The sequence below is a fragment of the Meriones unguiculatus genome, chromosome 8, assembly GCF_030254825.1.
Source record: "Meriones unguiculatus strain TT.TT164.6M chromosome 8, Bangor_MerUng_6.1, whole genome shotgun sequence".
NCBI lineage: Eukaryota > Metazoa > Chordata > Mammalia > Rodentia > Muridae > Meriones > Meriones unguiculatus.
Window position 1 is genome coordinate 72,239,719 of NC_083356.1, and position 14,876 is coordinate 72,254,594.

A 14,876-nucleotide genomic window follows, 5' to 3' on the forward strand; every position below is an offset into this window, starting at 1 on the left:
TAGACTCACAGCATCAGCCTCTGAGGCTCCCGGTTTACCCAGTCCTCACCAGCACTTGCTGATACATGTTGTTCTTAGTATCCCTTTCTGCCTTTTTGCTCATTTTAAGGGTTCGTTGTCTGCTGCAGCCGAATTGTAAAAGTTTTATTGTCATTGCTCTTGTTATTTTTACATTGCTGCATGGTGAATGCAGGGCTGTGTCTGAGTGAGGCAAACTCTCCACTTAGCCACATCTCACTGATATCCTTGTTTGTTTGGTTGTTTGAGGTTTTTTGAGAGAGAGTCTGGCTATGTAGCTCAGGCTGGCCTCAAATTTGTAGTCTTGGTGTCTTGGCCTCCAAAGTGCTGGAATTTGAGGCATATACCATGATGCCTCCAGCTCCAGCTCCCCAGAATGCTTTTCTTTTCTGCATGCAGTCCCTCATCAGATATGTCATCTGTAAATTCTTTCTCTGTCCTACAGGTTGTCCTTTCATTTCCTTGATGCAGTCATTATAGCACAGATTTTAATGTGGAAGGAGTTCTAATTTATCTGTTTTTATTTCTGTTACTTGTGTCTTTGGTGTTACAGTGAAGAGTGAGGCTCAAATCCAAGGCCACAAAACCACTTGTACTTCTTCTGAGTGTTTTAACTCTTTAGCTTTGGCTTTAACTCATACATTTAGATCTTTGACTTATTTGAAGCTCATGTAGTATGTGGTGTAAGGCAGGGGTTCAGTCTTTTACAGTCAAGTGCCTACTTGCCCTAACACTGCTTATGGAAAGAGCTGTTCCCTTCCCCCATTCAGTAGCCTTCATATCCTTGTTGAAAATCAGTTAGCTTAGACGTAAGAGTTTATTTCTGGAGTCTCAGTTCTGTTCTTGGATCAGTGTGTCTATCTTTATGCTAGTAGCGCACTGTCTTGGTTTATGTGCCTTAAGTTTTGCGTTGAGATATACCGGTCATCCAGCTTTGCTATTTGTTTTGTGACTGCTCTGGATCTCTCATATTTCCTTACTAATTTTAGGGTTAGTGTGCTGGCTCTTGCCAAAAGAATTAAACTAGCAGGATTCTCTGGAATACCAAGTTGTTATTAGGAAATATCACTGATGTAACAATATTAAGCCTTTTGATCCAAGAACATGGAATATTTTCCTACATAGTTTAGTTGTCTCTAATTTCAGCAGTATTTTATAGTTTGCTTAGTATAAGTGTGAAGTTTGTCTTGTCAAATTTATGTCCAAGGATGTCCAGTTTTTTTATATGACTGAAAGGTTTTTTTAAATTTTACTTTGGTTGTTCATTGCTATAGTATAAAGATACAAATAGTTTTTGTATGTTGATAGTGTGTCTTGTGGCCTTACTGATAATTTTTATTGTTTTGTTTTGAGACAGAGCATTATATAGCTCTGGCTGACCTAGAACCCACCTATACAGAACAGAGTAGCCTGGATCTCACAGAGCTTTGCCTTCCTCTGCCTGCCAGGTGCTGGGATTGACAATGTCCTGCTACTGGAAGTTGTCTTGTTTTATTTACTATGGTTCTTGGGGCAAAGCCCAGGCCATGGACACACAAGAAAACCACCGCACTCGCCTCTGAGCTGTCTCCCCTACCCAGTGCTAGCAAAGCTCTTCAGTGGATTGCTTAAGAGTTTCCATATACAAAACCATCTCTGCAAATAGAAAGATGGATGTGCTACTGCACACCAGTGACCCAGAACTCCAAAGGCCAAAGCAGATTCACTGTGAGGCCATCTTGAGCCACATTATGAGACCCTATTTAAAACAGACATAGACACAGAGGAAGGGCTACAGCTTCCTTCTGAGCTGAGTGCCTTTTCTCTCATTACCCTGTAAGAATCTTCCAGTCCAACACTGACTGGGAGAAGTGACAACAGACACCGTTGACATGTCCTGCTTTAGGAAATCATTCAGTCTTTTATCTTAGGCCAGAGGGTTTGCTTTCATTTCTGTCTTTGCTGCCACCCCTAAGACCTCGTCACTTGTACTTCCCTGCACCGAAGAATGAGGAAACCAATTCCAAAGGCCTTCCCTGATAGGTTCTTTTGGTTTGGTTTGGTTTGGTTTTTCAAGACAGGGTTTCTCTGTGTGTAGTCCTGGAACTCAATTTATAGACTAGGCCAGCCTTGAACTCACAGAGATCCACCTGGGTCTGCCTCCCAAGTGCTGGGATTAAAGGCGTGCACCACCATACCCAGCTCCTGTTAGGTTTTAACATCTATATACCTCTCTGGTGTTTTTACTGTTTCTCTTGGACATTGCTTAGATGTTCATCTGGAACCAGCAAGGTCTTTTGTTTTGAGACAGAGCATTATGTAGCCCTGGCTGGCCTAGAACCCACCTATACAGAACAGAGTAGCCTGGGCCTCACAGAGCTTTGCCTTCCTCTGCCTGCCAGGTGCTGGGATTGACAATGTCCTGCTACAGGAAGCTGTCCTGTTTTATTTACTATGGTTCTCGGGGTGAAACCCAGGCCATGGACATTTGAATTTTAATGCATTTTAATGCAAGTTCTTCTTAATACCCCAGAATGGGTATTCTGGGGGCTGGTGAGATGACTCAGCAGTTAAGAACACTGGCTGTTCTTCCAAAGGTCCTGAGTTCAATTCCCAGCAACCACTATCAAGGGATTGCATGCCCTCTTCTGGCATGTAGCTGTACATGCAGACAGAGCACTCATACATTAAAAAAAATTACATACATACATATATAAATTTTGGGCTGGAGAGTTGGCCCAGTGGTTGAGAGCACTTGCTGTTCTTGTGAAAGAACCAGGTTCAATTCCCAGCACCCACATGGAGGCTTACCACTTCCTCAGGCACCAGACATGCATGTGGTACACAGACATATGTGCAGGCAAAGCACTCATTAATAAAATAAATCTTTTTAAAAATACTCCTTCTGCCTACCTCTGTTGCTCATGATTCTGATCACCATCAAAACAGGTAGAATTCGCAAAAATCGACACATTGTAAGCAAATGGGTTCTGAGTTGGGCAGTGCTAGGCATGCCTTTAATCCCAACACTTGGGAGGCAAAAGCAGGTGGATTTCTGAATTTGAGGCCAGCGTGGTCTACAGAGCTAAATCCAGAACAGCCAGGGCTACACAGTGAACCCCTGTCTCAAAAAGAAAGGGGCGGGGGGTGTTTCACATGCCCTTTCCTGTGACTCTTTCAAGAAGGAAATCTTAGCTTAAAGACCCAGTCATTTCTATAAGAAAGCGCAGCTTCTGCCTCCTCATCTAACAGTCAGGCCTCTGTGTTTTCAGACTCTCAGCGTTCTCATCTCTCCTCCTTCACCATGAAGCTGATGGACAAATTCCACTCTCCTAAAATCAAGAGAACACCATCCAAGAAGGGAAAGCCAGCCGAGGTGTCGAAGATCCCTGAGAAGCCCGTGAGCAAAGTAAGCTGCATCTCTAGGTGTCTCTCCTGGCCCGGCCTGCAGGCAGCTGTGGGCTGCCTGTGTGTAAGTGCACTGACTCGGGCCATCTGTGTCCCTAGGACCCGGGGCCTCTAGGATGGGGCGTTCCTGTCCTGATAGTCAGTCCAGCCAGTGGCTTGGACAGTCCTCTATCATCCTCTGGGCATTTAAAGTGGCTCAGAGCACTGTGCTCACCTGGTGCTGCCTCGCACCCTGGGGAACTCTCACACAGGGCTCTGATGGCCTGAAGCTCAGGGTCTGGGCTCTGAGACTCACAAACCCTGCATCCCGTCTAAAGACACCCTCCAGCACTAGTGAGCTCAGCAGGGCCAGCTGAGTCAGATGTATGGGACAGCTGTTGATTCTCATTAGCCTCTCCCTCCAGCCGGCAACGTCCATTTCAAGCTCTGTAGGAATCCAGGTTTCCTCTCTTCCAGGAGGCAAGAGACAGATTTCTACCAGAGGGCTACCCTATCCCCTTGGATCTGGAGCAGCAGGCAGTAGAATTTATGTCCACCAGTGCTGTGGCTTCCAGGTCTCAGAGGCAGAAGGTTAGTGTGACATTAAGAACAATTGGGGTTGCCTTGCCTTCCACTGCAGAACTCTGGTCCGTGGTCTGGGGATGGAAAAATACCTGTGGTGATGTCATTGCGTCTTAGCTGGGTGACAGTAATATGGGCTCACATATTTGATATAATCTATCTATCTGAGTGGTCTTGATGGGGAGGGAGCTCAGACTCCACAGCCAAAGTTTGGGTCCTTTTAAGAGTGATGTCTAGTGGGTGCTGGGGCTGATGGGCAAGTGTCACCTTTCCAGAGTGGCTGCTCTCCCCCTGAATTGCTGAGATGATGTGTATGGTTTATTGAGGAGGCTTCTAAAGCCTTGGGATGCTTGCCAACTGCAAGGTTCTCAGCAAGGAGCACCTGTGTCAGCAGCACTGACACTGACAGGGCCTCTTCCTTGCCTTATGCTGAGTGTTTCACCCCCTCTCTTCTCAACAGCCCTGGCCAGAAACCTGCCCTGCTTAAAAAGAGTCTCTATAGATGGTGGTGGGGGGGAGTTATTTAGCTAAAGCCACAAAGCAGTGCTTAAATCAGAATTGAATACAGACCCTCGATTCCAGAGCCTGAGTATTTGGGGCTCTTTTGTGGTCTGAGGGTCTGACGGGGCCTCAGGCCTCCTAGGCAAAACTTTTACCCCTGACCTACAGCCTCAGTCCTGGGTTTTGTTTGTTTGTTTTGTTTTGTTTGAGATAGGGCATGGCTTTCTAGCCCAAGCTGGTCTTAAAGTACAATCCTCCTGCCTCTGTCTCCTGAATGCTAGGATCCCAGGTATATGCCAGCATACTCAGCTGCTATATGTCTTCTGGGAAGAAATCAAGCCTGAATGTGTTTGTTAATGTCTCACAAATCTAAATGTTCATTTTGGTACACTACTTTATATTAAAAAATAAATTTAGCAATGTAAAATGAAATCAAGTTTTGCAGATGAACTGATCCCCTGTCCCTGTAACTGTCCAAGGGCAATTGAATGCAGAACTGTTGTCATAACTGTCAGTTTAATGTGGCTCACAAACATTCCCCTGTTTATGTGGGCAGGCAGAGCACCTTGAAAGTCTAGTTAAAGAAAAAGTAAGGTTTGTGAGCCAGGAACTTGTGTTGAATGACTTGCTGCCCATGAGCAAGAGGGCAGTACTTGGCATTATCAGGTGCTCTACTTCCATATGGATGAGCCTTGAGCAGAGAGGGTCTTGCTGTGTGTCACAGAAGGCACAGCACACACACCTTTAGGCCATGCAGCATAACTGACCTACTGACAAACAGCTTGGCTCTGCAAGAGAATGCTGATAGGAAAGTGCTGAGCACTTCAATCCTGGACTCTTTCCTTTCTTTATGTATTGTCCAAAGAAAGGTCATGCAGGAAACTTTGATATAAACATACCCTTCACTTAGCAAGGTGTCTGCAGGCTCCAGCATTTTCAGTTGTCATTTCAGGAGGGTGAAGCCCGAGCTGCTGGATGTCCCGTAGGTAGGAGGCAGCAGTGCATCCTGTAGCAGCAGGCTGTCTTCCCCAAGGCCCTGGATGTTTGTAGTGCTGAGTTGAGTCCTGCCCTAGAGCAGGAGCGGCAGTCCAGCCTCAGCGGTAAAACTCAGCCCTGCTGTCCCAAGGCCCTTAACCAGTGTGAACTGCTGTTTAGTGCAGCCTCCGGAATAGAGCCTGCTGCAGCACACAGGTGAGAGAGAGGACAGTGTCCAGAAGCCTTGTGCTATGGGGAAGTTGCTGCTGCCTGTCATCATATGTTGTTCATTCTCTGTCACCTCTTACAGATTATTTGCATATATGTTTCCTGTTATCCCACATGTGACTTTTTCTGTTAAACACACAGGAGTTGAGTGCAGATCCAGACTATTGCTGCTTCCCGAGTTTCTCTTTGTCCAGCCCCTGTGGTTCCATACCTGTTGCTTTATTTATTCTGCTCTAGTCATGTGGAGAGGGCTTTAGTTATTTCTAATAGACAGTATTGTCTGTGGCCCAAGTTTTCTAATTAAGTCTATTTGTCCACTATATGCCACTGTCTTTCCAGCCTGGTTTTATCTAGACACAGTAGTCTTCTCATAGAAAAAAAGATGTCAGCTCTTTTAGACCCTTTTAGCAAGCCTAGCATTGAGCTGTATTGTTAAAAGTAGCAGAGAAAGTTTAGTCACAGCCTGAGAGTCCAAAGCTGACCACCGTTATCTATATGATCACTTAACAGTGTTCCAGAAGGGATGCAGATCAGATGAGTTTTCCAGCCATCAGGGCATCTAGACCTTGGCTGGATCCTGAGGGCTTTCCTGTGGACTCCTAGAGCGTTTTCCCCTTTAGCTCTGCAGGTCTCGTGAAAAGCAGGCAGAGAGATGCCCCTGCTGCAGGACCTGGCACAGCTGAGCTCTGTTAGTCATGCCTTCTTGCAGGACCTGGCTGTCAGGTACAGAAGAAGGAATAATGTCTTTACATGATTCTAGTGCCAGGTTTTTGTTGTGTTATGTTATTGTAGCCCTGGCTGTTTTGAAACTTGCTATGTGACCAGACTAGTCTGGAATTCAGAGAGACTGACTACCTCTGACTTCCGAGTGCAGACATTAAAGGCATGCACCGTCAACCCAACCCGGTTCCAGTTTTTACATGCTGATTCTAATTGCTCCCCACCCACTGTGCTTCGGTGCTATGAATACAATTTAGTTTCCATGAAGCAGAGAGGCCAGCGCTGCCAGTAGAGCAGGGTCCCTGATGGTACAAGCTGGGTGTCTAATGCTGCTCTGATGTGAGGCAGTAGCTGAAGACCAGGGCCATTTTGTATTCCTTCGTTTTCCTCTATAGCTGTCCTGTTCAGTGGCTCAGGACAGAAAAGCACAGGTACTGTGGCATCACACTACCAGGAAGGAGAATGGCACGTGCGCGCACGTGTGTGTGTGGGGGGGGATTCTGTGTTGCTGGGACCATGTGTGTGAGAGCAGGTCTAACCATGATGTTAGGCTGGTCTCAGACTTGTATTTTTACCTCCTCTGCTCCTGGATGCTGAAGCTGTGAGTGTGCACCACCACACGAGCTTCCTCACACTTTTGATCTGCCTTTTTTGTACTGTCCAGACCATGGAATGAAACGTACTAGGTTCATTTCTAATTTTGTCACCCAGCTGTGGGATTTGGGGCAGGTTACCTACCTACCTACTCCCTTCCTAGCCTCAATTTCCCCACTTAAGAATTAATCGCATCTGTTCTGTAGGGAGCCTGAACACAAACAAGTGCATCGCATCTGTTCTGTAGGGAGCCTGAACACAAACAAGTGCATCCGAAGTGCAGAGCTCTGTGGGTGGCTTGAAGCACTCAGAGTGGCAGCTGTGACCTGACTCTTTCCTCCCTATTCTGACTTTACAGCCTTTCTCCTCCTGCATTTTCACACTGACCCTGGGGTGGAACCCATGGCCTTTGTTATGGTAGGCAAGTGATCCCTGAGCTCCAGCTTCAGGCACCCACTTTGACTTCTTTCATATCACAAGGCAGATGCAGTCACCGTCCACAGACAAGGAACTGGAATCTACTGTCCCAAGTCCAGCTTGGTGTGGATCTAAGCCCTCCTAGGATTAACAGCCTCACAGGGTTCCCAAGCTCCTGGGGACAAGTGGTATTAACTGTTGTTCCCCTGGGGTGGGAGAGGCATGCAGGTTGACTGTCATTCTGAGGCAACTGCAGCCCCGAGTTCTGACTGCTAACCAGTGGAACACCTGAAGGGCTCAGAGGGTACAGAGCGTTAAGAGACCATTGATTAAGGCATGGGATTTGTTAGAAGGTAACAGATGCTGCCTGACTTGGCTGAGTCCTTACTTGGCTCATTTATTGAGTCCAGTTAGCCTGGCCTGTATGTGGCTGGTTTGATTTCTCAATGACAGGAAAAGCCTTTCTGTTCTAGAGTCCCTGCGCTTTCAACTGTTCCCAGCTCCCGCTTTACTCTAGCCTGTGTGTGTGACGTGCTTTCTAAAATACTTCCTGTTTCCTCACCAAGTTTATCACTGTTGCCTTCCAGCACTTTTTGATGTGCCAAGACAGCAGTGTCTGTTCTCATTGTCCTGCTGTAGCCTTACTGATCTCCATGTTGTCGCCAGCACTATGTGTCCTGGTTACTCAGCCTGGCCCAGCCCTGGTGGGTTACGGCGATGTTGAGCACTCTTATCCAGGCAGTAGAGAAACCAGAGCTCAGGCTCTTGGAGACAGGCAAGATAGGAGGAAAACAGTGAGGACACAAGGAAGGCTGAGGGCTCTTGGTGGTCTGTAGAGCACCCCAAGAAGCCATGCCAGGCCTTTGGAAGTTATCTGACTAAAGTACTGTTTACATCTGTTTATTGGTTTTTCTTTCAGAGTTCCTATGAAATACTGGCTTTTTAAAGTTTTAAATTCTATTCCCTGACATTACCTGGGGAGAGGGGAGATTGACTATTCAAAAGGATAATCACCTTGCATAATACTTTTGCCATGTATTTATAGATATTGCTTAAACTTCTTGCCCTCAGTTACTGCTATTCACATTCTCTGGACCTTAGGGAACCCACACCTGGTAGCTTCGCCTGTCCACATACCTCCTCACTTTTTGTGTAGACTGTCCCTTTGTGGAACTGTCCACTCTAGATGACTCTCAAAGTCTGCTTCTGCCCACCCCCTGGGATCTTGGCCACTGGAGAAGGGAGGTCGGGGAAAGAAACCGGACATGTATGCCCTGACGGGTGTGGATCCAAGGCTACCCACAATCTAGGAGAAAGAAGAAGAGTTTGGAGTTAGGAAGGGAAGTACAGGGTTCTGTTTTGGATTGTTTTGTTTTATTTTTGTTTTGTTTTGTTTTGTTTTCCTTCTAGATAGCGTTCCTTGGAATCAGAGTGCCCAAATGCATTAGCAGCCATTGCACTAGTATTCACTGAATTACTGACATTGGTTCTGGCTTCCTCATCTCCTCCGTCAGCCCTGGGATTAGAGTCCTTTGGATATCACATGTCTTTAGTGAGAAGGGAGCTATAATTTGAGTAGCGCTGTGTGGGGATCTAGGGTGGGCTATGAATGCTGCCAGTTCCTCAAATCTTTAAATCATGGGTTTAATTCTAGGATAAGTATATGTGCCCTGGGGCATGACTGTTGCTCCGTCAGGTCCTCACTGAGCTCTCACCGCACACTGGGAGATAAGAAGTGCTATCTCAGGTAGCCAATTAGAAGCAGAGGAGAGTATTTTCAGGATCTCAGAGTGTGGGAACGGAATCCCCAAGTCTCTAAGTGACCCTTCTAGTCCTAAGCCTGTCTTTCTTCCTGTTAGCTTCTGTCTCCTAATCACAATCCCTAGAGAAACAATCTGGCTTGGTCTCTGATACCGAAACATTTTCCATTTGCAGGAGTGTCAAGCTAGTGTATAGATTTCACTGTTTTCAGAATAGCTCCCTTTAATCTCATTTCATTCCTTAAGCATGACATTCCCTTTCAGAACCTGTGCTGGCTGGAGGAGAAAGAGAAGGAGGTTGTCAGTGCCTTGCGCTACTTTAAGACCATTGTGGACAAAATGGCCATTGATAAGAAAGTCCTGGAGATGCTCCCAGGGTCAGCCAGCAAGGTGCTGGAGGCCATCTTACCCTTGGTGCAGACCGACCCTCGGATCCAGCACAGGTGAGTCCCCTGAAGGTCCTTAGCTGTGACAGCAGTGGGAGGCTTAGAGGTACCTTGGTTTGGGGCATTTGAAATAGTAAGGGGAAAGGAGTCTTCCACTTGCTCCCACTTCCTAGCCTTAAGGCTGTTGCTCCTCCAGAGGACAGAATGCTGGCCGACACCACCTCCTAGCAGATGCCTCTGAGCTGTGGTCATTTCCTGTGCATTAGCTCGCTAGCAGTGATCATATTGGATTGGACATACTCTCAAATATACTATCATCACTTACCATGACCTTCAGTCCTGTCATTCAAGTCCTCAGCTGCTGGGATTATCATCTGATCAGGCAGGGCATCAAGATGCCCTTGCCCATACCAGGCCAAGACTCCCATGCAGCCTTTGATTTCTAGGGTTCGTTTTCTTTTTGCAGGTTAGCTTGCCCCATGTTTATTACTATTAAGTATAACAAAGAAAGCAGTGCTAGATGCAATCTCCAAGCTGGCAGGAACTTCTCTGAAGAGACTGATGGGTCTGGGGTTTTGTCCACGGTGCCCATTCATAATCCATGTATCTCTACGTGGATTTTTCAAGGCAGCCTAGTGCCCATTTAACCCCATGAGACTGAGCTTTTATGAATGACTTTGAGAACTTGGCAATGAAGTTCTCTATTTTCTTCTGAGACATATAATAAACTGTATCTTTATTTCCAAGAAATGTTCTGCCTGGGGTTTCCTCCCCAGCTTCTGCTGGCTGACCCCTGGGAATTGTGGCTTTTGGCTCCCTATGCTGCTGGTGCTGTTGGGTGCTGCTACTTGTGCTGTAGCTCTCCCCTAGTTCACCCCATGGAAGACTCAGTGATCTCCTTTGACAAAAAGAGCCTATAATCTCAGCAGATGTGGCCATCAGATGTGGAGATAGCTATCTCTAGATGCTGTCATTCCTCTGTTCTCATGTAATGCCCCCCATCAGGGAAGAGTTAAAATGGAATTAAAATTGAGCTCCCCACCATGTGATGAAATGCTTATTATTTGGTACACATTGAAGAAGGCAGTGTGAGAACTCAGTGCTCCTATTCTGCTTCCTAGAGGAGAAGGAAAAGAAAATGCTTGGAAAAAGCAGATAGATTGGCAAGGAGGTAAAAGAACCAAAAACTCAGAGAACCTGAGGCTAATGTCAGGCATGCTCCCAGGGCCGCCTCTCTGCCAGACAGGCTGCAGAACGGGTGGCTCTTTCCAGAGGCAAGCTCCCATCCCCTACCCCCCACCTCATCCTTGGGCGCCCTTGACCACATCCCCAAGCTTCTTGGCCAGCTCATCTCATTCTCAGGGACTGGAGGGGGTTGTTTTCCTTCTTACAGAGTGTTCTGTTGGTGCATGCAGAGTGTAGCCATGCTGGCCGAAAGTTTAGCCCCTCCTGGTGCTGCTGCACTTGATAGGGCGTCATTGATACAGTGCTTAAAGACCTTTGCTGTCATGTTAAGTTAGTCATGTCTTACAGTATTGCATTGTTTTCTCTAAATTGTACCCTTGCTTTCTAAGTGTCTGCTCTAATAATGAGGGAGTGGTTATTTTTGCTCTTCTGTTACAATGCATAAAATTTGGAATGAAAATAGTAACCCTTTCTAGAATTCCTTAAGAAGACTCATCTTTACGGCCTGGGCATGGTGGCACATATCATTGATCCCAGCTCTCAGAAGGCAGAGGCAATTGGATTTCTGTAAGGCCAGTCAGGTCTCCACAATAATTTCTAGACATAGTGAGACCCTGTCTTAAAAACTTTAATTAATTTAAAAAAAAGGGGGGGAAAAAGTATGTAGAAGCTGTAAGAATTGTGGGTTTGGGCTGCTAGTCTACCTCATTAAGGCTCTCCCAAATATCAAGGGCTTCTACCTTGTGTGTTGACCTCACAGTGGTAGTGGAGGTAGAGGCTGCTGCTATACGCAGGATGCACATGAGCACACAATGTATCACCACAGTCAGGCCACTCTAACATAGTCCTTGAAATCATCTCCACCCAGCCACAGTCACATTGCTAAGGATGATGAAACTGAGCAAAGATAAGAAGGCTCTATTAAACCACAGCCAGATCTCAAAATGCATGGCTGTCTTGGTCCTACCATCAAAATTCCTCAAACCTGTTGACTCTGTGATCCATCATAATGATTGTCAAACTCACAAAGCTCTGACCCAGTCCAGTGGTTTGCAACTGAAAGGAGGAAACAGCTCGTCTCAGAATGTTGTAGAGGGAAATGAAGTTTGAAGAAGCTACTGTGATGGAATTTTATGATATATTTGAGAAATTATATATACATACATAATGATATACACACACACACACACACACACACACACATATATATATACACACACACATACATATGATGTATGTATGATAGGGACTGGTAAGATGCTTCAGTGGGTAAGAGCACCTCCCGTGCAGTCATGAGGGCCTGAGTTCAGAGCCCAGTATCTACACAAAATCCAGTGACAAGAGGAACACTGGGACTTCCTGGCCACCAGCCTACCTCCAGTTTCACTAAGAAACTGTCCCAAAGAAATAAGGAAAAGTATGACAGAACAGTATACCAGGAGCCTCCTGACTACACACACACACCGTCGTCACACTTCTTGTACACACATGCTTATATACCACACACACTAAAAAAAAAAAAAAAAAGGCATTGTAACAGCTTAGAATATAAACTTCCATAAAACCTCCATTGAATATGAAAAGAAAGGAAAGAAAAGATTTGTCTGTAAAAGGAGTCATAGAGGAAAAAGAGCCCCATAGGTAAAGGCTCTTATCCAAGCCTGACAACCTGAGTTTGCTCTTTAGGACTTACGTGGTAGAAAGAAAAGAACCCACTCTTTCAGGTTGTCTTCTGACCTACACATACACACACACACACACACACACACACACACACACACACTAAATATAATGAAATGAAAATGAAATTTTAAAAAGACAAATGAGCTGGGGCACAGTAGCCCTTGAGCTCTTGACTATAATCTCAGCACCAGGAGGCTGAGGCAGAAAAATTAAGACATCAAGTCAAGGCTAGTCTTGCCTACAGAGCAACCCTGTCTCACAAAAAAGAACAAACAAAACCCATGGATTTTATAAAAAGAAATGTTCCCTGACCACTAAGATGCTTGTTCTGCCTGAGTGCTCTGTGGCTATTAGGGTCATGATACAGACTTTATAACAATCTTAAACCTCTCCTTCCTGTAGCTCAGCCCTCTCCTCCTGCTATAGCCGAGTGTACCAGAGCCTTGCCAACCTCATCCGATGGTCTGACCAGGTGATGCTAGAGGGTGTGAACTCGGAAGATAAAGAAATGGTGACGACTGTGAAGGGAGTCATCAAAGCTGTGCTGGATGGAGTGAAGGTAATGAATGAGCAGGTTCCAGGCTGCCAACCTTCTGGAAGCTGAGACTGCATTTTAGACCAAACAGTCGGGTGAATATTTTTAAAACATGTGGTATAGGCTGGTTCTGGCCATTAACTACTTCATTCTCAAGCACCATCAGCCCTTTCTGCATCTGATATTCAGTCCTCTCTGGGCTATATGCCCAGGTGTGGCAGAGAACGTGCAGCAGCTTGATGCAGTGGAAATTGTTTGTACTGGCCTGTAGCAAAACCTCCAGTATATCAACCATTACCTTTTCATGTCATAGGAACATCTAGGATTCGGGTAGAAAAGCAGGGCTGAATAGTTGAAACTGAATGTACTTGCTCTCTATGGTATGATCAATATGATTACTATCCAGCCATTGTAGATAGCCTCATAGGAGATTAAGAGGCATGGTTGGAATACAAAGCAAAGACTATAGAGCGTCTAGAATTGGGGCCCAGAAGCCAAACTAACTAATGTTATAAATCCTAGTAGGTGAGATGAGTAGAGGACACAATATGGCAAGGGATTTGCTGTGCAGGAGGAGCAGTTCTAAGAGGCTTTATTAGGTAGTGAAAAGAGGCCAGCCTAGGATATGGCCTGCTTTGAATCCCTAGTCTGTGGGCTTGGGCAGTTTACTGCCTTAGTTCATCTTGATGGTCCCCTTGAAAATACCCATAAGCAAGTGTAGTAGGACAATATTATTTCTCCCATCCCTTAGCTCCTGAAATAATGACTCATGAAATTCATTAAATATTATACAGATACATAGACCATATAGCTAGACTCTTCTCTGGCTAGTTCATAACTTAAAGTAGCCCATTATCATTATACTAATCTACATCCTGACACGTCCTGGCTGGTTACCTGAGCTCAGACACCATGCATCCATCTTCCTCATATCTTGCCTGCTAGATGTCCCCACACACCTGCTTCTCGCCCAAAATCTCTTCTGCCTGCTAGATGTCCCACCTCCTATTTCCTGCCTAAGTTTTAGGCCATCAGATTTATTATTGACAGCTGAAGTTTCCATACAGGCACAAGCTATTCCCTCAACAAGCAGGTGTAACAGCAGTGCCCTGCATCGTAGCACTGAAGGATTAGATTAGTCAATTCAGGATGCTTTAGAACAATGCCTGGAATACACAAAGCCCATAGGCATACATAGATGTTCATTATATTATTTATGTGGAGCTAAATTCGTGCTTTATAGATGTGGCTTAGAAACGCTGTGTCCCTTTTTTTTTTTTTCTTTTCTTTTCTTTTTTCCCAAGACAGGGTTTCTCTGTATAGCCCTAGCTGTCCTGGACTCATTTAGTAGACCAGGCTGGCCTTGAACTCACAGGAATCCTCTTGCCTCTGCCTCCCGGGTGCTGCTGCGATTACAGGTGTGCACCACTACGCCTGACCTAGCTGTGTCCCTTTTATAGACCCTCATCCAAAATTATAACCACATTACGTAGCCTAAGTCAGAAAGGCTTCTCTAACTCAGCCAGACTATTAGGTTCCTGAAACATGCCTCTTAGTGTGGTGTTCTTTAGAAGCTCTAGAAAACAGAACAAAGACCCCAAAGGGTTTAAGTTACAGAGAGAAGGCCAAGGAGGCAGTGCTCGATGGGGAAATTATTCTCCAATGGGCTGCAGCTAAAACCCCAGCACCTCTAGAGGCTGCTGTGTCAGCAGGGGACTTTGGGTTCACTTTGGGGGAGGAGATGCAACAAGCTGGCATTGAGTGTCTCCTCTGAGTGCCTCCATGCTCTCTTATCACAGAGCCGCCAGACTTCTATCAGCAGTTTTAACCAAAGAGGCTTGTGGGTGTTGACCATAGTCATTGTAGAATTTGGGCAACAGTCAGTGTATTTCTCAGTTCTGACTGAAGTTTCTTTCAGTCAGTCAT

The 14,876-nt window shown here is 45.7% G+C and overlaps 1 protein-coding gene across 24 annotated transcripts in view; it reads left to right on the top strand.

Annotated features, from left to right (window-relative positions):
- Rapgef1 (Rap guanine nucleotide exchange factor 1) overlaps positions 1 to 14,876 on the top strand; it is a 113,117-nt gene that overhangs the window by 49,412 nt on the left and 48,829 nt on the right. For 17 of the 24 annotated variants that reach the window (XM_060389798.1, XM_021643199.2, XM_060389790.1 and 14 more), the window contains exons 2-5: positions 3,270 to 3,406; positions 3,862 to 3,975; positions 9,426 to 9,604; positions 12,818 to 12,974. In XM_060389798.1, coding sequence (XP_060245781.1) covers positions 3,270 to 3,406; positions 3,862 to 3,975; positions 9,426 to 9,604; positions 12,818 to 12,974 — 587 coding nt within the window. Of the gene's footprint in view, positions 1 to 3,269; positions 3,407 to 3,861; positions 3,976 to 9,425; positions 9,605 to 12,817; positions 12,975 to 14,876 lie in introns of those variants that run through there. The other 7 variants (XM_021643432.2, XM_060389802.1, XM_060389796.1 and 4 more) reach the window with 2 other exon arrangements.